This window comes from Terrapene carolina, unplaced genomic scaffold, assembly GCF_002925995.2.
Source record: "Terrapene carolina triunguis isolate 2854851 unplaced genomic scaffold, T_m_triunguis-2.0 Scaffold210, whole genome shotgun sequence".
NCBI lineage: Eukaryota > Metazoa > Chordata > Testudines > Emydidae > Terrapene > Terrapene triunguis.
The window spans coordinates 26,802,981-26,827,191 of record NW_020664561.1 but is presented as its reverse complement, the minus strand read 5'-3'; the positions used below and the strand labels follow the sequence as shown (position 1 = coordinate 26,827,191).

The 24,211-nt window shown below is 42.6% G+C and overlaps 1 protein-coding gene across 3 annotated transcripts in view; it reads right to left on the bottom strand.

Moving 5' to 3' along the window:
• LOC112115849 (calmodulin-regulated spectrin-associated protein 2) overlaps nt 1–24,211 on the bottom strand; it is a 181,725-nt gene that overhangs the window by 60,832 nt on the left and 96,682 nt on the right. For all 3 annotated transcript variants that reach the window (XM_029912358.1, XM_026655509.1, XM_029912357.1), the window contains exons 3-4: nt 13,146–13,307; nt 11,479–11,562 (exon numbers count right to left, since the gene is read on the bottom strand). In XM_029912358.1, coding sequence (XP_029768218.1) covers nt 11,479–11,562; nt 13,146–13,307 — 246 coding nt within the window. The remainder of the gene's footprint in view (nt 1–11,478; nt 11,563–13,145; nt 13,308–24,211) is intronic.

Here is a 24,211-nt window from a genome sequence, read left to right as displayed (position 1 = left end):
TAGCAACATTACAAATTCCAGTGTGGTTTTTAATCGTTAATTCCAATGCCAACAAGTAACGTTTCATACAAGTTTAAAAATATTTTGTAAATATAGTCCTATGACAATGAGGGGTGTGGGCAATCATGTATTTGCAATTACAAGTCACATTAGTATCAGCTACATGATGGGCAATGACCTAAATGTACAACCTAGTTTTCATGTGTGTAGTTTTCTTTCAGCTACTTCTAGGGAAGGGGAGGAGGGGGGAATCAGAACTGGTGGATTTAATCATAATCATAATAGTCTATGAAATATATATGATAAAAGAGAGACCAAGTGACTAGATTTGCAAAGAATCAAAGTAAACTCACTCTAAATGCTTAATCCCAAACCCATTGAAAAAAAACAATGGAAATTATTTCATTAATTTCAAAGGGTTTTAGATTAGTCCCTAATTGTGCTTATAGGTTTCAGAAAAATATTTATTACAAAAAAACCAGTTACCTACCTGTATTGTAACTGTTGATTTTTTGAGATGTGGGTGCAGATGTGTATTCCACTCAGGTGCGCGAGCACCCAGTGCATCAACACTGGAAACTTTTCCTACCAGTACCAGTAGGGATGACGCTCATGCCCTCTGGCCCTTAACCCCTTCCCTGGCTATTTAATGGAAGTGCCACCCCAACCCCTCTCGGTTCCTTTGCTCCAAATGTCAAGACAAGACACTCCGATGCAGAGGGGCTGGAGGTTGGGTTGTGGAATACATGTCTCCACCCACATCTAGAAGAACAACAGTTACAGTACAAGTAACCATTTTTCCTTTGAGTGGTTGTAGATGTGTATTCCATTCAGTTGACTCACAAGCCGTACTTTAAGGTGGTGGGACATGGAGTCTACTTCAACAACAACTGCAAAACTGCCTTTCCAAAGTTTGCATCTGACCTAGATGCAGAGCTAACAGCATAGTGCTTGATAAAAGTATATACCGAAGACTGGACGGCAGCCTTGCCAATGTCCAGTATCAAAACAGCACTTAGGAACGCTATCGATGTTGGTTGGGCCCTCATCAAATAAGTCCATAATCTCTGAGGAAGCGTGGTCTGAGGAACAGCTACTTTATATGCTATTGTAATGCAGGAAGTTATCCACCTGGAAATCTGCCTAGAGTCTTCCTGACCCTTCCTTTGATCTGCATAGGAGACAAAAAATGAGGTGATGAATGAAAAAGCGTAGTCCTCTCTAGGTAAAACGCCAAGCATCATCTCATATCCAATGAATGAAGTTGCTGTTCATATGTATTTGAGTGTGGTTTAGGAAAGAATAGCAAAAATATTACTTGGTTAAGGTGAAATTGGGAAACAACTTCCAACAAAAATTTTGGATGTGGCCATAAGGCCACTTTGTCTTTGAAAAACTGCATAAACTGCATATGTCATTATAGCCTGCAGTTCACTTACTCTCCTTGCAGATGTTATAGCAAGAAGAAAGGCTGTCTTCTGGCACAGGAGGGACAGAGAACAGATTGCCAGGGGCTCAAGTGAAGGCCCGATAAGAGCAGTTAACACAGTATTAAGGTCTCACAAGGGAACCGGCTCTTTCACTGCCGGGTGGAGACTAATGACTCCTCCTAGAAAACTTGCTACCATGGTATTAGAGAAAATTGACTTCACTTGGATCAGAGGATGAAACGCCAAGATCACCTGTTACTGGACCTTCAAGGAGCTGAGAGACAGATCAGAGGACTGAAGGTGTAGCAGATACTTCAAAATGTCCCAAATGCAGGCTAGCCTTTGTCGAATCCCCGGGCTAGCGATCACATCAAAAGCCACTTCCACTTGGTCGAATAGGTAGCTCTTGTGGACGGTTTTCTATTACTGAATAGCACTTGCTTAACAGCTTCCAAACAGCATTCCTCCTCCTCCTCATCTAACCATCCAGCATCCATGCCACGAGGTGTAGACTTCTGAACACTGGATGCAAAACTAAACTGTGGTGCTGAGTCAGTAGATTATGATAAAGAGGAAGAGCGATGGGAGGTCAAACCGACAGATTGAGTAGGTCAGAGAATCAACATTGCCTTGGCCAACCTGATGCAATAAGAATTAGTTTGGCATGATCCAACTTCAGTTTAAGAATAATGAGGAATGAGTGGTACCAGGGGAAAGGCATACATCAGTGCTGATCCCCAATTCAGATGGAAGGCATCTGTTAAGGAGCCTGGACTGAGACCTACTTGAGAACAAAAAACTGATGGGACTTCTAGTTGTCTCTTGTTGCAAACTGGTCTATAATCAGGATGTCCCTTGTAAGAAGATGGAGCTCAACACACCACTTGTGATTCTGGGAGAAATTCCTGCTGAGATGATTGGAGTAGTGATTCTGGACCCCAGGTAAATGAGCAGCTGCGGGAATTATACTTTCCTTGATGCAGAACTGCCAAAATTTTATTGTATCCTAAGCTCATAATACATTGTGGTATCGTTGTTGGTGAGTATATGAACTGCTGCACCCCAATGTGATTCTGAAAGGCTGGGTAGGCATTGTAAATGACTTGAAGCTCCAGGATGTTGATATGAAAGGAAGCCTCCTTTTCGACCACGAGCCCTGAATTTTCAGTGTTTCTAGATGAACTCCCCAACCTATTGAGGAGGCATTGGTGACTATAATCCCGGTTGTTGGAAAACAACCGAAGGGAATTCCCTGGCATATATTGCTCCCAACTGTCCACCACTGTAAGAAGTTCAGGATCACTGGAGGCACTTGGACAAGCTAGTCCAACAACTGAAAACTCAGGCAATAAATCAACTTCAACCACGTTTGAAGAGGATGAAGGCACAATCTCACAGGCTGGACTACATAAGTGCATGCAGCCATATGGTGTAGAACTTCAGGCATACATGGACTGTAATTGAAGGTTAGGATTGAAGTGCCAGACACAGGTGACAAATTGCTTGAAACTGTTTGTTTGGCAGAATCACTCTCAACTTTATTAGTCTAGTAGGGACCTAATTCATCAATTTGTCCAGTTAGCATTAATGTCAACATCCCTTTGTTCAAAATCAGACCCAGATGATCAAAGAGACATAGTGTGAATTGGTATTACAGAGGACTTGTTTTTTGGACTTGCCTCTCACTAACCAATTGTCCAGGTTTGGGCAGACAAGAATTCCTCTTTTTCTGAGATATGCTGCTACCAGAGTGAAGCATTTGGTAAACACCCATGCAGTGGAGAAAAAACCAAAGGGAAGCACAGTGTACTGATAAGGCTGACCTCCGCTACAAATCTCATAAACCTCCTGTGACTTGGGAAGATCACCATATGGAAGTAAGCATCCTGAAGATTGAGGGCTGGAAACCGGCTGTTGTGATTCAAAGCAGGAGAATAATCCCTAGGGTACCCATGCACTGTCTCATGTATTCGAAGTACTTGTTGAAACCACAGAGACTGAGGCTAGGTCTCATCCCTCCCTTGGACTTGGGGATCAGAAAGTACTATGAGTAGAAACCCTTTCCCTGATTTTGAAGTGGAAACTCCTCTATGGCCCCCAAAACCTGGAGAGTCTGCACATGTTGAAGGAGAAGAAACTACTGAGAGGGGTCCCTGAAAAGGGAAAGAGTAGTTGAGTGGGAAGGGTGAACAGACTGGAACTGAACGGCATAACCCAGTCCCAAAGCTTAGTGCCCACTTGTCCATAGTTATTGACTCCCAAACCCTGTAGAAAAGGGATAGCCTGTTCCCAAACGAAAGGGAAATGACATGAAGCTTGAGAACTGGAATGCCAACCTTGGGGAGAGTGTTGAGTAGACTGCTTTCCCAAAACAGATAAAGAACAGGCTGATGGGTTAAAATTGGGACCAGAAGACCTACTTCTATGAGACTTGTGCCCCTTTCTGGAGAAGTTCTGCTGTCTAGCAGAATAATTTGAACTAAAAAACTGCTGAGGGTGATATTGCTGCTATTGTTGTTCCAGGAAGTGATGCATCTTTACCACTGAGGTAAAAACCCCCAACAAACACAACATAATGTGAGTCTTTAAGGGAATGTAATGTTTCATCAGTTTTCTCTGAAAATAAAAATTGACTGTCAAAGGGTAGGTTCTCAATTGTCTGTTGGACCTCAGGAGTGATACCAGAGTTCTGCAACCATGAAGTCCTTCTCATTGTTACAGCAGAGGCCATAACTCTAGAAGAAGCATCAGCCATGTCTCAAACTAACCGTAGTGTTGTTTTTTCCACTCGACGGTCTTCTGCAAAGAAAGCCTTAATCTCTTCTCTACAGGATTCTGGGCAACTTATCTGTTAATTTTGCCATTGCTTCCCAATTTACAAAAGTCGTACTTTGATAAAAGTGCCTGCTGATTGGCAACATGCATTTGTAAGGAAGAGGTAGAATACATTTTCCTCCCAAACACATCCAATCTTTTAAAATCCTTGTTCTTTGGGTGTTAATTTATATCTCCCTGTCTTAACCTCTCATTAGCTGCCATTACAACAAGAAATTTAAGTACTGGATGCAAATAGATGCACTCAAAACCATGCATAGGCATGTTACATCTTTTATCTGTACGCTTCATTGTGGGTGGTAAGGAAGCTGGAGTGTTCCATAGAGTTCTTGCTGGTTCCAAGATCACTTCATTTATGGGGAGAGCCACTTTCCCTGGAGCTGAGGACAGGAGAATATACAGTAACTTATGGATGTTCTCCTGAATACCAAAGGCTGAAACCATGAGCCTCAGGAGGCCCTGACATTATTTAAAATCCTCAGATACAGGGGAGGAATATTCTAGCATTACAGTCATCTAGCAATGAAGAAGAGGAAGGAAGCAAAGCCAGCGGAATCTCCTGTGATGCCCGTAACAACAATTCAGACTGAACCAATTCCACTGGAGCAACTGCCATTTGTGGCTGCAGTGATAGAGGCTCAGGAGAAGAGGCTCCCAGCAGAATAGGAGACCTTGTTCTGGACTGCACCATGGATCAGAACCTCACTGACTGTGGAACATCCCAGGGATTCCAACAAGGCCATAGTGGGTAGGGATACGGCATAGATGGCCAGTAGGAACTGGGCCAAGAAGTCCTCTCTCAACTATGAAAGCATTCACAATATCAATACCAATGGTGATCCCCAGGAAATCTCAGTGTCTTTCAAAAGCGATACTTAGAAGGCAACAGAGAGGAGGAGGATGTCTCCAACCCTGAGGAATCTTCCAAGTTGTCAACAGAGGCAACAGAATAGCCGTCCCTGGTGTCCTTCCAGGTACAACAAACACCATGTGTTGGGGTCACTAGTGGGGATAGCCACCCGCCACCACAGGTCATGTTTAAATCCTAGTGAGGGCATCACCCAGGATAACGGTCTATCCTAACTATTACAAACTAAACCTATGGGTACTACTTAACTATACTAACTAGTCAGTAACTAGAGACGATAAAATCCCAGAAAGACAGAGAGAGATGCATGAGGTAAAATAAGACACAGAATACTCTGACTCCAGCCCTGGGTGGTAATAAGGAACTAAGGGTGGTGGGGAAGGGGGTCAGGGCAGTGCTACCTTTAAAATAGCCAGAGGAGGAGCTAAGGGCCAGAAGACTCCAGCGCTGCGCTTTTGGGTACTGCAAGGGAAAGTTGTCCAGCTTTGGTGCGCTGGGCACACACGCACCTGAGTGGAATACATGTCTGCAAACACTTGAAGAAGAACCATTGTTATTGTAGTATAGCAAATACACAGAGCAACTTCTACGAAAGGGTAAATTAACTTGATTGTACAAATGAAAAATTTTAAGGAATGGTTATTTATAAGTGCAGATGAAGCTAATTTTCATATGTTTTATACTGAAGCAGAAAATATATTGCAAAGGAATTATATATTTTGTATGTTTATGTAGTTTTTAAAATGATCTAGACATGCTGCATTATTATAAAAGGTTTATTCACTGAAAGATTGTAAAAAAGTCAAAATATGTTAAAGCTCTGTTATTTTACATAGTTGTTTGCTGTACGGAATATTGTCTTTACTACATACTTTTTAAACTGTGGAAAGTAACTGTAACAAGGAAACAGATTTCATTTAGTCTGAATATGAAATAATTTTTTACTTGAGAAAGGCTGTGTACGAGGAGTGGGAGAACTCAGTGTATTTCCTCTGCAAAGCCACTGTGTAAGATTGGATTTCTGTATTTGGAGAATCCCACAACCATTTAGAAGTGGTTAAGTTTTAGGTAATACATGCACAACCACCCCTGGATCTGAACATTCCAACCATTCTTATTAAAACACGCCCTTCCAACTGGGTCCAGTTCCTCCCCACCTCACTGAAATCTAATAAAACCCAAAGAAGAAGAGTACTTGTGGCACCTTAGAGACTAACAAATTTATTAGTCTCTAAGGTGCCACAAGTACTCCTGTTCTTTTTGCGGATACAGACTAACACGGCTGCTACTCTGAAACCAAAGAAGAAGGAAAATGCATATGGATTTGCAAATTCATTACACTCAAAGAACTCCCAGTTATATGTAATTAATGCTTACTGTTGGGTTTGTCTAGATTGGGGAATGAGGCGGAAGTTAGGTCTGGGCTATCTAATATGTTAGCTAATCCAGACAATCAAATTATTAATTCATAATAAATAATCATTTTAATGTTCTTTTCAACAAAACACTAATTTAGTTGTTTGCTCTCTTTATTGTAGCATTTCTAAATAAACTAAAGTAAAACTGTCTGGCAGGCTTTGAGGGTTATGAGCTCAGTTTTCTACTGTTCCTGGCAAGAGTGAAATTTATCAAAGCAGGAAATAGAAGAGAATTATAAAGTTTACTGAATAATTTTGCCTGTTTCTAGCATAAGCAATCTTGCTTCTGTTTGGTCAGAAACTAAAATGAAAAATAGGTCTTCGGGTCCTTGAAATCTTTATAAAGATCTTTTCTTCCCAGGCCTACTTGGCTATTTGTGCTTATTGGGGAGATAGAAACATTCTCGCTCCCTGATCCTTTTCCAGTTCAAGCTCCAGAGTGAGAGAAAAACAGCTTTCCAAGATCATGCCCATCCCTGAGAGCTACAGCTTAAAAAAACTCAGGAAATTAGAAGTCTCAGCAGTATATGGCTGGAGTAGCAGCCCATACAAACAGGAAGAACCTTCAACGATGCTTAAAGCTATAGAACAAGGTACTTTTGAACTTCAAACTATGCCAGCCATATGGAGAACCCACATTACGGCAGAGCGCCTCAGTCTGGAAAGGGTGATGGAAAGAAGCAGAAGAGGCACAATGGAAATATCAACCCCCTGATTTATTAGGTTTTCAAGTCCTAATGGAAGCAACATGCTGAAGGATATAAGAAGCATCAAGGAAGGAGGGTAGTGATGAGCTCCAGATGTAAACATAGAGCTAGAACTGCATGTGAACACTAAGGCCAACATTTTCAAAATGTAGATGCTTAAATTAAGGTAACCGAATAAGTGGCCTCATTTTCAAAGTGGTGACAATCCTGAGCTCTCAGTCCAATAGAGTCTGGGTTGTCAGCATTTCTGAAAATCATGCCACTTACACTTAGGTGCCTAACTTCAGTGTAAATGTGGAGTTCTTTTTATTTTTTGTTTTGTTTAAGTATTTGGAACAATGCTTATTTAGAAAGGGTATGTAATGTATTTGAATAATCTAAAAAGTGTAATTACATTGCTTTGGATATTACAACAGGAGAATTCAATGTTGGGTGTTTGATCTAATTACAAAGCCTACTGATACCAGTAACTTAGTTCCCAGGCAGGGAATGAAAATGACAGAAAAAAGTAACATCACACAGAGTAGTCAGTAGTAACAGCTGCAACTGTATGTCAGCAGCAGTAGAATAGTGGCCCAGGAGCATAATTGAGTCTATTGCACAGCTGTCAGTATTAGATGTTGGGGGTCAACGAAGATATAAACTGTAAATGACATCTCACTGGCACTGAGCTGTGAAAAAAGAAATGGAGTACAGGGATGACAAGTCAGAGCCTGGAAACAGAGGAACAGTATGCTGCACCAAAGTGTGTGTGTGAATACTGAAAGACGTTTGATAGTGGCAGCATTATACTGAACAATTAAGCTGATCATAGCACCTTAATAGAAAGCTGTTGATGGAAATTCCAGTCAACTTGGTTAAAAGGGTGGCTTGAGTTACAATTAAAAAAAAAAAACACTTTAGTGTTCTGTAGAGTGGTTCAATATGTTCCATGTGACGAAAATATAATTTCTACCTGAGATTGAGTTTCAAAATCTCAGCAGCAGTGTCTACGTATGAGAGCTATTAACTTTAGTAATAAGTGATAGTCAAAGTACAGTATGTGAGACACACTGTACTTAAGGAGTGTGTTTCTAGCAGAAATGGGATGTAACAGGAGTAATGAATGGCAGAGACTCAACTGTGCAGGTTGGCCACTGGTCTAGGAGACCAGTGAGAGCTTAGGAGGTGGCGATATTTAAGTAACAAGCAATGAGTTTCGATAACTTGGGTAAAATGTGATACAAATGAGTACAAAATATACTATACTTTATCTTTCTGCATTTAACATAAAAAATAACCTGTAGATACTGCTCATAGAGTTGGCTGAATGCCATTTTTTTTTCAAATAAATTAACATAAATGAAGCTAGCAGACTCTTATATATTATAAAACTCAGGAAATACTTCAGGTGAATATAAATACACTGTAAAATGCTTTTACATGAAAATTTTTAGGTACAAGCAATATTATAAAGCTCTGAACCTCACTATTACAAGCACGATTAAAAGATACGGCATACCAAAGCACTTCTATAACGTGTGAAAAAGCTTCAGTTCTTCCATAAAGGGATTTATGGGTCTCATGCAACACATTTGGAAGATCATGCATTTGAACCTTTATGAAAATCTAATTTGCGAGGTTTGTTTGTGAATCTGTGTTAGCGTTCAAGCAATGTATTGTGGGTAGATTTATCTGTGTAATCTGTGCTAAAACTCTCATATTTAGGTGCAAGATTTATTTTTCCAGAAGCTGATTTAATTTTTCATAACAAATTGAAGCTTTAATGTGCAATTTAATAGTCTTTAAATAGTTAACAATAACAAAACATATTTCTCCTGGTAAGACAAATTTCTGTTTCTATACATCTTTTAGTCCGTTCATTATTTAAAAAATCTCAACCACATTGGCACCTCCTCAGTATTTCAAGAAAGCCTAAAGTCATGCAGTCCTTCCTGCTATTTAATTTCCTTTTTGTGACTCTAATGGAAGACAACAATATATCCAAATATTTAGCTTGTTTTAACCCAATCTGATGAGTGAGCTTTTCTATGGCAAGGACATCCCATACTCTACAGCACTATGCAAAGAAAGCAGGGGGATAATTTTTTCCCTCCGTATTACTGAGTCAAGATCAGATGGGCTACCAGGCTACTTTTACTGTTGTAAGAGATCTCTCCATTGTAAGAGGTCTCTTTTTCAGGGAGGCCTTATATCATTGTTAAGTCATATTATTTTTAGTAAGTAGCCTTAATTGTTCTCTAATTTTGGACCAGAGGCTATGAATAAGGGCACAATGATTATATGTTGATAAAAAGTTCCTTTTACTCCATATTCCCTCCAGCATGCTGTTCCTACTTTGAAAATATTGCATTTCAGTTAGCTAACAGCATACCATTGGTAAAGAGTCTTAAGCAGTTTTCCATATTGGTAATACAAATATGAGATGACTGACCTTTCTACTACATTTTCAGCCATTTTTCCTATTAAAATCTTTAATCCATCTGCTCATAAAACTTACTACATTACTGCATGTCAATTTCAATCAGTATTTTGTAGATGTCAGAAATTAATCCTTTATTATTTCACTGTTTCATTGCTATTGCTATAAATTTAAGCTGTTCCTGGGATAGGGCCTTATTTGCAGATATTGATAAAACGTAAGTGAGGGGCAGTTACAATTATTTTGACCTCATCAACAAGACCACCTTTTAAAGTATGAAAAAGTCAAAGAATTTCTCTACTTGGCATATCTTACATTATTTGAATTAAAGAACAAACAAGAGCCCTTCTTTCATATGCCAGAAACTTTTCTGTGTTAAACTCTAATTTAAATTTACAATTTTTAAAAGAACCATTTTCAGTTTTTTTAAAACCAAATAATTCACACAGCTAGGCATAATTATGGCTCCCTCAAAACAGGGTGGAAGGAAAATTACTCCTTACATTAAAAGAGAATGGGGACTAAAGTAGGGTTGGAGTTGTATGGTAACTATACTAGCTTCTTTTACGTCAATACCAAAGCAAGTACAGAGATAAAATGAATCCTTCCCCTCAATAATAAGCATTTCTCCACAGGGTGAATTGTGTCATTCAGAAGCAAGCTCCCAAACCAGAATCCATACTCTGGAATCCCACATAATCCTTCCTTTGTATCACGAGTTTGACTAAGGCCTGGTCTACACTAACACCCCAATTCGATCTAAGGTACGCAACTTCAGCTACGTGAATAACGTAGCTGAAGTCGACATACCTTAGTTCGAATTTACCGCGGTCCACACGCGGCAGGCAGGCTCCCCCGTCGACTCCGCGGTACTCCTCTCGCTGAGGTGGAGTACCGCAGTCGACGGCGAGCACTTCCTGGTTCGAATTATCGCGTCCAGACCAGACGCGATAAATCGAACCCGGAAGTTCGATTGCCAGCCGTCGAACTACCGCGGTAGTGTAGACATACCCTAAGATGCTTTTTAACTGAGTCAGTGCCAGGAACATCAGGGAAAAACTCCTGACAGAAAAAAGTATAGAATACCATGTATTTGACTGTATTCATGTTTAGGCTAGTAACCAACCATTATTATGGACTGTAACCAAAGTGATGCTTCTTGCTATTCCACACTATTAGAATCTTTCAAAAAAAAGCAACTATGTAATAGAAAGGAGATATCTAAAAGCTATGCCAAAAAGAACTTCTAAAAATGTATGTTGCTTTTTAAGAGTTAGATGTGTCTGTAGCCCCCTTTTTTTTTTAAAGTAGTATTTATTATATACTGTTCTTAGGACTAATGTGTCATATGTATATTGCCACAAAGATCTTTCCACATTGTCAAACTTTGCTTTGGCAAAGAGGACCACAGGGAACGCAAAGTATGAAACTCATTTTTAAAATGATTTAATTGAAGAAGTGAAACTTTGATAGCTTGTTGCAATTTTGAACTAAAAGCCTTCTCTCTTACTTTAACATACTGTACACCCTGCTCTCAGCAGACATATCAGGACTACAGCAGTGTTCATATGTGCTTGTTTTGGCTTGTTAAAAAGCAAAATGCTCCTAAGATTACCAGGAATCCCCAGAAACATTTGGTGTTGGGTACTGAGCACCATTAGAGTGCTCAATTCAACTGTAGTGTTGGCTAGATTTAATAAAGAATTTACAATGTAACTTTACATGTTGTACAAAAGTAAGTCTTGTTTACATATGTATGCGCATCCTCACAGTTAAATATTTAAACTTGTACACCTACCTTTTGACCTCCTGGAGTTTCTACACTATGATGCTCTTTTAGTTTTTGTTCCTGTTCCATAATGTCTTTCAAATGTTCATTTACCTAAAGAGACAAATTTTTCAAATGACCTATTCTGTTTTTAAAAGAAGCAGTCCTCTGACTGGGTTTACAACTGAAACATGATAGTCAATAAGATCAGGGTCTGTTGAAACCAACCTAGGGCCCAAATCAAAGACATGAAATTGGACCCTGGCTGCAAGGCTCAAGATTCAGGGTGTAACATTATCCAACCCCACCTCCCCCCAACCTTATCTACCCCAAACACCTAAGATGATGATGCTTTGTCCTAGAATCAGTGTATGTTTATGGAGAGAGTTAGGGCTCTGTTCCCCAACTGGTGGGTCCCAACCCACCACTGAGTCAAGGGAAGGTTCTCAGTGGGTTGTGGACCTGATGTAGAGGGGAGGCCCCAAAGGGCATCTGTGCACATGTGCACGTGCTGGAGAGTGAGCCTGCCCCACACTCACCCTGCAGTTCCACTGGACTGGGCCTGACTTTCTGTGCTCCAAATATTACAACCTGGCAGAGGAGCAGCTGGGCCAAACCTGAGTGCTGCTATGATCCTATGCACCATTGCAATACCCAGGGTGGGGAGCTGGGCCCAAACCCACAGAACAGGACCTGCCGCATCAGCATGAGTGTAAGGCAGGCTCACTTTCCATTCATCCCTGGGCCCCCTTTCCCCCCCGGTCTCCCTGCTGCAGCAGGCTGGCATTAGGGTCGCAGTTCCAGGGTGGAGGGCGCTGCTGTAGTTGGTCTGTGCCCCCTCAGTGAGGCAAGGAGAAGGATGCTGGCCTATGATTTTGGGCTTTCCCACAATTTTGGACCCTGGGTGGGTAGCAGAAAAAGACAAAATGCAGCTGGTGGGTCTCCTTAGTAAAAAGTTTGGGAATCCCTGATTTAGGGAATGCTGGATTGAGGTTGCCAGTTAAACATGTTGAGAAGGAACCTGTGATATGCCCCAGCTATGACCAATATAAAAGGGAGAAATAACAATTTTTCAGGGGCTACTAAATTATCACCATCATAGGACTCTCTGAAAGCATGAAGCAATGTTTACTTCACATCAGACAGAACTGAAACAAAAATCTGGGGCCATCTGTACCAGCAGATTTGGCAGCGGCGTGAGATCTGTTTCTGAATATGCTGGCTGCTGACAGGTACATTTTATTACAATAGGCTACTATTATATCTGAAAATTTTGTTTATTATGTAGTAAGTAATCAGGTTGAAAACCTCATACTCAATATATGTTTAGGTACAACAGAGACCCCAGTTTCCAACTGGGTTCCTTTACACTAGAGAAAGCCAAGGATATCTATAGGTTCTGCTAAATGATTTATCCACAACTTTATCATGTCATCAAAATTCATCAGTAACTGGTCAGGTTTCATCTCTCTCTTACATTCTTTTCTTTTCTTCATACTCTACACTGCAGTCAAAATTTTTATTTCAATAACGTTTTAATTGATTATGAAAACTTACCTTTTTCTTATCCTTGCTGAAAGTGAACAATGAACATCCTATGTTAGATGAAGTCTGGAATATACATAAATTCCATTCATGGCTGCAGAATCACGTTGATTTGTCTTTTCAATCTAAGCATACGTTTGCTTTGTTCATACCTTATTTATCCAGTACATGACAGCATCCTCAATGTCATAGGGCAGGTCTGTGGCTTGGAAGAAGGCTGAATACTGCTGAGCACATGCAATCACTTTTTCAACACTGACCATCTCTACTGTATATGCCATCATCAGGGTATCAATCATGGCCAAATGAGCACTCTGCAAGAAAGAAGTTATTTTATAAGAGACCATTTGTTTATTTTACAAAATTAAATACTCTATTCTTTCTCTATTTTTCATTAAATTTCTACTAGATGTATATGAACCTACAAAACCACCAAAAAAAACTAACCTCCACAAGCCGTCTGATAACGGACTGCCAGCTTTAGGCCAAAGGATAGTGCTGGAAACATACATAACAGTTTTAACAAGGACAACACAAAGCACAAGGACATGCACTTGAAAAAAAATGTGTTTTTGAAAAGTAAATGATCTGTACAGCCAGATAATGAACATAGCAACAACAACAACAAAAACCTGTGAATGTGAGGTCAGATGTAAAAGCAATGAAAAGAATGTAGGAATATTCACTAAGTTTTAATGTCACCACAAAGATACATGCAATCATTTTAAAGTTTGTTATATCCTTAATAAAATAAATATCCATATGTAAAAAATCTGTTAACCAATTTTATCTGTACTGGAAAAGGGTAGAGCTGGACAATAAACTCACTTTGATTACCTCCAAGATACTGAATTTAGAAATGGAAATTCTATTTTTGTATGATGTTAAAATTTATTTAAAATATCAAAGCTACACAATTAAAATAAATCTTTCACTATAACCTAGTGCATTGTGAGAGAAAAGATTCAAGATGTCAGAAGAAAATTATAGTTGAAATATCATTACATAGGTTACAATTAGGCTTAAACTAGAACATATGTGGACATAAACTAAAAGATAGCCTTCTGTATTTATATGGAAGGGATCAATTTCTCCTCATTTTATGGTCTACAGATTGAGAGTGGCAGTTTCATTATCAGTAACTATTAAAAAACAAACAAACAAACAAACATGCAAACAAACAAGAAAACTGCAGAGATTTTCATCTGACTCTTGATTAATGTGGGAGTTCTGGGAGTTGGTGGCAGCAGCGCTCATAATAAAACAGATTAATTTATGCCTTTTGTTGTAAAAAGACAGTAACCGTTTTCTAGAATTAGGATTGACATTTCTCACAAACTAGAATAATTTCCAAATGATAATCTTTTTGCAGTATGGCCCATTACGGTATGTTAGATTTTGTATGATATATGTTAAATTTTATTAAAAATACCATGGGGATCTGAAGCCCACACCCCTCCTGAGGCTTCCAAGTCAGAGCTTCAGCCCATGCTGCAACTACAAAATGCTGTTTACACAGCTATTTTTGGAGTGCTAGCATGAGCCCTGATAGACCAGGTCTGTAGACCAGGTCTGGGAGGCTTGCTACTGAGACCTTTCCTCGATGGGCAGGAGTGACAGACAACAGAGAGCCCTCTTCTGGAGGGAAGACCAGCAGGACGGTGCTGGGAATTACTGACCCAGGCCCAACTGAGCAACACCTAGTTATTGGGTCAGATTTCCAGCTGGAGGGTATAAAGCAAGGCCCCAACTCCATAAGGGGGCTGGGAACCAAGAGCGCACTGAAAGCTTACTCTTTTGTGGCTGCAGCAGAAGGCTGCAAGAGGGCAAGCAGGCCCTTCAGACCACTCCTCCCCCCTGGTAGGCTGCGGAGGTCCAGAGCCTTCAGTTACCAGAAGTGGCCCCACAACCTCAGTCAAGAACAGGGCTGATACTTTTGTTTTATGCTGGAGAATAAACAGAGCCCTGGGGAAGGGGCTACAAATGAAATTGGGTGTGTCCCAAGATGGGGAGCTGATCCACCAGTTTACAACTGTATTTTAAAGTAATATCTCAGGATGAAAATGAAGGTTCTGAGCACTCAGTAGTGTTACCACTGTAACTAAATTCTATAGTGCAGCATTCATACAAACATTTCATGAAGCACAGCAGCTAATATCTTGGCAACACTGATGAATAACAAGCCACAGAGAAAGATACTATGTAATATTTAAGAGCTATAGTTAGGGTAGCATAGGTACATCATTCCACATCTTATTACCATCTGTAGTATGAGAATGATGAATACGTTTGCATTGTGCTGTCCCCTCCTCTTGTACTTACTGCCTACCTCCTCAGATGAACATTTATATTATTTCCACACCAAAAGCGTTATGCGTCTACAGTTATAGTGGCAGAAGAATATTTATTTTCAATGCAAACACTACAAACCTAGAAATTCATGTTATTAAAATATTAACATCCAGACCAACTACAGTCACATGCTTTATCCCTCAAAAGTCATAGCTAGGGCCCTACCAAATTCAGTCCATTTTGGTAAATTTCACAGTCATAGGATTTTAAAAGTTCTCAATTTCATTATTTCAGATATTTAAATGTGAAATTTCACAGTGTTGTAACTGTAGGGGTCCTGACCCAAAAAGGAGTTGTGGGGGGATTGCAAGGTTATTGTGGACGGGGGTTGCGGTACTGCTACCTTTACTTCTGCGTTGCTGCTGGCAGTGGTGCTACCTTCAGAGCTGGGTGGCCAGAGAGCAGCAGCTGCTGGCTGGGAGTCCAGTTATGTAGGCAGAGCCGCTGCCTGCAGCAGCACAGAAGTAAGGATGGCATGGTATGGTATTGCCACCCTTACTTCTGTGCTGCTGCCTACAGAGCTGGGCCCTCGGTCAGCAGCCACCACTCTCCGGCCGCCCAGTTCTGAAGGCAGCACTGAAGTAAGGCTGGCAATACCACGATCCCCCTAAAATAACCTTGCGACCCCCACCCCCGCAACTCCCTTTTGGGTCAGGACCCCCAGTTTGAGAAACGCTGGTCTCCCCCGTGAAATCTGTGTAGTATAGGGTAAAAGCACATGAAAGACCAGATTTCACAGGGAAAGACCAGATTTCAAGGTCCGTGACGCATTCTTCATGGCCGTGAATTTGGTAGAGCCGTAATCATGGCCGAGAGACATACTCATTTCTCACATCCAAAATGCACATCACCTCCAACCTACAACCACCAACAATGTACATGCCCAGCAGCTCAAAATCATACCCAAACACATACCCATAACCCCAACCGTAGCGAGATGAATTTATATTACTGACAGTCTTGTGCTGGAAAAGTCTGTTATTACTAATCACTGGTGAGTGAGGCTTCACTGGGCTCTGCCTATAAAAGGCTGAACTTATGCCCTGCTGGGTCAGTGTGCCAGCTTGGCTTAGGTTTCAACAGGGGGGGGAAGGACAGCAGCTCTACTTCTGAATATATTGTTCCAGCTCTGGGACTTAGGGGAATGGTGGACAGTGGCTCCTCCTTGATGTCTCCTCCAAGACTGGAGGCAGGAGGAGTGTCCATCAGCCCCACCAACCCCAAAGACTTGAAAATTACATTGAGGTAGAACACAGTCTTAAGGAGTCATGTTAAATAAGATATTAAAACACAACTTTACCTTCAGTATAGGCAGGGATTATTCATATTTAACATCACATCAGCCAGTCACAGGAAAGCCTTGGGTCTAATCGGGTTCACCCATGACCAGCTGACAAGATGCACAAACATATAATGTGACAGTCCCTGATGCAAAGGTTTCTAGAGTGTTTGCCTAGGGGATGGAGAGGCAGGGGTCAGCTGAGAGCCAGAGCTGAGGGTCAACGTGCGCTACAGGGAGGAAAGGGATCCAAGCAAAGAACCAAGAAGCAGATGAGCTCTGCAGGGAGCAGAAGCTGTTTTACCATTGTTAAGGCTATGATTTTGTCATGTATTTTCAGTAAAAGTCAAGGACAGGTCACAGGCAATAAACAAAAAATCACAGAAGCTGTGACCTGTCCCTGACTTTTACTCAAAACATCTCTTACGAAATGGGGAGGCAGGAGGGTCCAGCACCCTACCCGCCCCTGCAGCAGCTGGGAGCTGCAGGGACCCTATTGCCCAGTGGGAGCGAGGGGTCCCCCTGCCGCCCTGCGTAGCTGGAAGCTGCAGGGGGGTCTGCCGCCACCTGTAGTGGCAGAGTATCTGCAGGGGGACCCCAGCCAGTGGCGGAGGCTGGGGAGTAGCTCCAGGGTCCCTCTGCCGCCACTGGCAGCTGGGAGCTGTGGGGAGGTCCCCGCCCACAGCCACTGAGCAGCTCCGGGGTCCCTCTGCCGCCACTGGCAGCTGGGAGCTGCAGGGGGGCCCTGGCTGCTTGCGGCGGCTGAGCCACTGCCAGCAGTGGTGGCTGGACAGCTCAGGGGTCGGAGCCGCTGGTGGCACCCACCACCTGCACCTTCTCACAGAGGCTGGGCTGCTCCAGGGTCCTCCCGTTGCAGAGAGCGGCTGGTCAGGTGCGGGGGCCCCCAATGTCATGGAGGTCATGGAAGTCACGGATTCCGTGACTTCCGCAACCTCCGTGACATAATCTTAGCCTTAACTATTGTTCTTTTAATAGACCTGTTATGGCTCCCAAGAAACCATCTTGCTACTGCAGCTGGGCATTTTTCCTGTAAAACCTAGTTGTTCCCTACCTCCTCAGACACCAGCTGGTGAACTATCTCAATCTCCAGCCCACAGGTCCTGGATGATCCAGTCTTTGGGCTGGCTGTTGTGTGAAAAGCTGGAGACTCACCAGACTCAGTAGGAGGAATGCCAGCTTCAGCATACTCTGTGTTCAACACTTGGCCCTGGTCTACACTACGAGTTTAGGTCGAATTTAGCAGTGTTACATCGATTTAACCCTGCACCCGTCCACACGACCAAGCCTGTTTTGTTGACTTAAAGGGCTCTTAAAATCTATTTCTGTACTCCTCCCCGGCGAGGGGTTTAGCGCTAAAATCGACCTCGCTGAGTTGAATTTGGGGTAGTGTGGACGCAATTCGATGGTATTGGCCTCCGGGAGCTATCCCAGAGAGCTCCATTGTGACCGCTCTGGACAGCACTCTCAACTCAGATGCACTGGCCAGGTAGATAGGAAAAGCCCCAGGAACTTTTGAATTTCATTTCCTGTTTGGCCAGCGTGGCGCGCTGATCAGCACAGGTGACCATACAGAGCTCATCAGCACAGATGACCATGGAGGCCCAGAATCGCAAAAGAGCTCCAGCATGGACCGAATGGGAGGTACTGGATCTGATCGCTGTATGGGGAGAAGAATCCATGCAAGCAGAACTCTGTTCCAAAAGACGAAATGCCAATATATTTGCCAAAATCTCCAAGGGCATGATGGACAGAGGCTACAACAGAAGCCGAAACACTTTGCCTTACCATGGCTGCCTGCAAGCCAAATTCTGTTGCCCAGCCGAGCATGTGATGTCTCACACCAAACCGGCAAGCACTCAAGATAAGAGGCAAAATGCGACCTTGTACCAAAAGCACATGCGCTATATATTGAGAATCGCTTGATTCAGTGTGAAATAATCTTCCCTTTGTTCTCTAAAATGTATCTTTTTGAATACTACTCTCCCTTTTTTTCCTCCCACAGCTGCAAATGCTTTTACGCTCCCCCTATCATCTCCGTCCCAGAGGCTAGCGCAGATTAGAAGGCGAAAAAAACGCACTCACGACGACATGTTCTCAGAGCTCATGCAGTCCTCCCGCTCTGTGTGGAGACAAACAATGGCAGAGACCAGGAAAGCGTTAAATGAACACGATGAGAGGAGGGAAGAGCACGCTGAGAGGAGGCAGGATGCAATGCTGAGGCTAATGGGGGAGCAAACTGACATGCTCAGGCGTCTGGTGGAGCTGGAGGAAAGGCAGCAGGAGCACAGACTGCCGCTGCAGCCCCTGTATAACCGCCTGCCCTCCTCCCCAAGTTCCATATCCTCCTCACCCAGGCGCCCAAGAACAGGGGGCGGGGGCAGGAGGCTACGGGCACCCAGCCACTCCAGCCCGGAGGGTTGCCCAAGCAACAGAAGGCTGGCATTCAATAAGTTTTGAACTGTACTGTGGCCTTGTCCTTCCCTCCTCCCCTCATCCACCACCCCACCCGGTGCTTCCCTCCTCACCCACCCCTCCCAGGCTACCTTGCAAGTTTTCCCCCTATTTGTGTGATGAATTAATGCCTTTATTACGTCTGAAACCAGTGATCGAAGGGGGGGGGGGGTCGGTTGGCTTACAGGGAACTAGAGTCAACCAAGGGGGCAGGTTTTCATCAAGGAGAAACAAACAGAACTGTCAGACCATTGCCTGGCCAGTCATGAAACTGGTTTTCAAAGCTTCTCTGATGTGCAGGGCACCCAGCTGTGCTCTTCTAATCACCCTGGTGTCTGGCTGCATGTAATCAGCTGCCAGGTGATTTGCCTCAACCTCCCACCCCGCCATAAACGTCTCCTCCTGACTCTCACAGATATTGTGGAGCACACAGCAAGCAGCAATAACAATGGGAATATTGGTTTTGCTGAGGCCTAACCCAGTCAGTAACTGTGACAGCGAGCTTTTAAACATCCAAATGCATTCTACCACCATTCTGCACTTGCTCAGCCTATAGTTGAACTGCTCCATACTACTGTCCAGGGTGCCTGTGTATGGCTTCATGAGCCATGGCATTAAGGGGTAGGATGGGTCCCCAAGGATAACTATAGGCATTTCAACATCCCCAATGGTAATTTACTGGTCTGGGAAGTAAGTTCCTTCCTGCAGCTGTTCAAACAGACCAGAGTTCCTGAAGATGCGAGCATCATGCACCTTTCCCGGCCATCCCACGTTGATGTTGGTGAAACATCCCTTGTGATCCACCAGTGCTTGCAGCACCATTGAAAAGTACCCCTTGTGGTTTATGTACTGGCTGCCAAGGTGGTCCAGTCCCAAGATAAGGATATGCGTGCTGTCTATCGCCCCACCACAGTTAGGGAAACCCATTGCAGCAAAGCCATCCACTATGACCTGCACATTTCCCAGAGTCACTACCCTTGATAGCAGCAGGTCAGTGATTTCTTTGGCTACTTGGATCACAGCAGCTCCCACAATAGATTTGCCCACTCCAAACTGATTCCTGCCTGACTGATAGCTGTCTGGCGTTGCAACCTTCCAGAGGGCTATCGCCACTCGCTTCTCAACTGTGAGGGCTGCTCTCATTTTGGTATTCTTGTGCTTCAGGGCAGGGGAAAGCAAGTCACAAAGTTCCATGAAAGGGCCCTTATGCATGTAAAAGTTTCGCAGCCACTGGGAATCATCCCAGACCTGCAACACTATGCGGTCCCACCAGTCTATGCTTGTTTCCTGGGCCCAGAATCGGAGTTCCATGGTATGAACCTGCCCCATTACCACCATGATGTCCAAATTGCCAGGGCCCGTGCTTTGAGAGAAGTCTGTGTCCATGTCCTCATTACTATCGTGATCGCGCTGTCGTCGTCTCCTCTCCTGCTTTTGCAGGTTCTGCACATACTGCAGGATAATGCGCAAGGTGTTTACAATGCTCACAGCAGCAGTGGTGAGCTGAGTGGGCTCCATGCTTGCCGTGGTATGGCGTCTGCAGGAGAGCAGAGTTGCAGCGGAAGCGGTGGAGTACAACAGTTAGCACCGCGCACATTTCCCGAGGAAGAACACACGTACCCGGGGGCCCATGACAGACAACATGGAGAAATTCACTATTGAGACAATAGCAGCAGAGCAGAGTTGCAGCGGAAGCGGTGTATGATGACGGTTAGCAGTCCTACTGCACCGTCTGCTGCCAGCAGCACCCAGGACACAACAGCGCTGGTATCAGTGAGCTGAGCTGAGCGGGCTGCACGCTTGCCATGGTATGGCGTCTGTTCGGAAAAAAGGCGCGAAACGATTGTCTGCTGTAGCTTTCATGGATGGAGGGGCAACATGTACCCAAAACCACCCGCGACAATGTTTTTGCCCCATCAGGCATTGGGAGCTTAACCCAGAATTCCAATGGGTGGCGGAGACTGCGGGAACTGTGGGATAGCTACCCGCAGTGCACCGCTCCGTAAGTCGATGCTAGCCACGGTAGTGAGGACGCACTTCGCCGACTTAATGCGCTTAGTGTGGACATACGCAATCGACTGTATAAAATCGATTTCTAAAAATTGACTTCTATAAAATTGACCTAATTTCGTAGTGTAGACATACCCTAGGACTGTGTCCTGACAAGTCAAAGCAGGTCCATCAGCTGGAGAAGGAGGGAAGCACTAATGTTTCCCAGCCCTTTCCTACCTGCAGTTTTCAGCTCCTCATAAGCACCCTCCCTGCCTGTTCTGCTCCATGCAGTTTAGCAAAATGCAGCAAAATTAAATAAAATGCCATGGCTATTTTGATAATTTATTCATTTTTAACTGCACAAAATTACCATCACTAATAAATTTAGGCTTCTAATCAGTTACATTTTATGTATAGTTTTAAGAAACACATGCACACAGATTTAATTCAGGTTGTTTTCTGACCTGTAATGTGGTTGAGTTCTCAACATAAATTTACAGTTCCCTCAATTAAAATTATTTATCTGTGTCACATATTTTCAGTGTTTCTAATAAATTAAGCAATTGACAGTTCATTAATAAACAAATTAAGGGGAACAGACATAGAAGGGTTAATCTACAGAGAATACCATGCAATACCAAATCCAGGTTTAATAACACCCTTTGGGTACGTCTATACTTACCTCCAGGTTCGGCGGTAAGCAATCGATCTTCTGGGATCGATTTATCGCGTCTTGTCTAGACGCGATAAATCGATCCCGGAAGTGCTCGCCGTCGACACCGGTACTCCTGCTCCGCGAGAGGAGTACGCGGAGTCAACGGGGGAGCCTGCCTTCCTCGTGTGGACCCGCGGTAAGTACCTTGTAGTTCGAACTAAGATACTTCGACTTCAGCTACGTTATTCACGTAGCTGAAGTTGTGTATCTTAGTTCGAACTGGGGGATTAGTGTGGACCAGCCCTTTACCTACAGTGACAACAATCCATGTTGCAAAATTCTTCTGCTACATCAGTTTTCAAATACAAATATATTCAATTTTTTGAAAGCGAACTGCAAATGTTCTTTTCTTTTTTAACCTCAAACCGCATTTCCAAAAAGGTTAACTGCTTAACAAAAAAATAACCACCAGCATCTCCTTAAGATCCTGAGAAACCAAGTCTATCAACTTCTCAGTTTCCTACAAGAGTGAGGTTGGTCTACACTACTAAGTTTTGTTGACTTAAACCAACCTGTTTTGACGTAGCCCTGGTCTACACTACAGAGTTAGGTCAACATAAGGTAGCTCACATCGACCTAACTCTGTAAGCGTCTACAGTAAAATGCAGCTTCCATTAATGTAACTCGCCCACTACATCAACTTAATAACTCCACCTCCGCGAGAGGCGTAGCACTTAAGCAGATATACTTAGGTCGATGCAGTGTCAGTGTAGACACTGCATTGCTTACTTAAACCATGTCTACACTAGCGAGCTTACAGCATCACAGCTGTGCTGATACACAAGTAGCTCAAGTTAATGTATAGATTCATTTATTCCCTATAAGCATGATTGTTTCCCTTTTTGGTGCCTGAATCCTCTCCTTCTCCCCCAACCTTTCTTCCCTATTTAAAAATGGCACCCATGCTTAGAGAACAAAGAAATGGACTTCTAATTCCTCAGTTTACTTTTAAAGCCAGCACTGGGAATACAATTAAAATTGTGTATTCTGCATTAGCAATGATAATAAGAATTGCACTAAGCCATGCAGGATCCATGCTTCTGCCAGAGAGGTGTTGGTGACTGAAAAGCAGTGGGCAGGACTGTGGTGAATTTTTTAAATTACATTAAAATTATGGAGTGGAATAAGTACTATGGGAACTCAACACTTAGTTCCCAGAAATCCCTACGCAAATTACTGGTATCCTACAAAAAAACCCTTCAAAAATGTCCCACAAGGGCTTTGCATTGGACAGCAGTGTGGGGCACACTGCAATATCTTCCCATGCTACACTGCATTTTCTAATCACTGCAACAACTTGTGGTGAGGACATGCAGTACCAACTCAAATACCAAAGTGTGCATGCACCTGAGTGACATACAAGAGTCCATGTCTATAAGCCAACATAAGTTAAATTGACCAAATTTTGTATGTAGACACAGTGAAAACAACTTTGCCACAAGGAGTCATTTTTGGGTTGATAAAAAGCATAGCAATTTTCACCCACAAGGATAATTTTCAAAAAATTGCAAGTAACCAAAACCAGGTGTGTAATTTAGATTTTATGTAATCCTAGAGGATTCACTACATCCAAAACTTGCTGCTTATAAACAAAAAAAAAAAATATCAATATTTTTGTTGTATCCTTAAAATTAATCCTGGGATTATAAAGTCAAACTATATTCTTTCCTTTTCATGCATCAGCACCAGTAATAAAAGCTCTTTAGGTTAAATTAGGCCTTCAGTTACATCTGTGCCAATCTATTGCTACTGGGTTTACTAGCCTAACAAATTGCAATTTATTAAACAGTTCTGTTGATGCACAAGACTGAACCGAATCAATGTCCATCTCTCCCTGGTGTGTAGGCTCTGCAGAGCTAACAGGAGGAAAAAATGGGGGGAGGAATCAGTTTTGTCATGTAAATCACCAGCTATGACTGAATATGCACAGAGAAGCATCTCTGATGAGTCAGAAGGTACCATTTTTACCTAGTAATTTTTAGCAACTGAATTGTTCTTTCTCTGAAGAATCAGCAGAAAATGGAAACTGATGAGATTCCTAATCTACAGATGCTGTACAAAGCAGGAATCTTATAACACTTAAATCCATAACAGCTCACTAGAATTAGTTGACAAAAGAACCAAGGAATGAATTGGAGGATTAGGCCCTTAGTTTGTTTTGAGATCTTTTTCCTGAAAAAAACAACGTATTTTAATCTTTGAAAATGAAACTGTTAATGTTCCACACTATTTTAAACATACTATAAACAGAAATAAGATAGAACACAATTTTTTGGTGCTTCACCTCAGCCTAATGTCTCAAAGCACTTAAGACTTGCACCATTGTCCAGACATTTCAGAAGAAAGACAGGAGGTAATGGATGTGGTTTAATTAGGCTGCAACTTTATTCACTTAAAATATCTGGGAG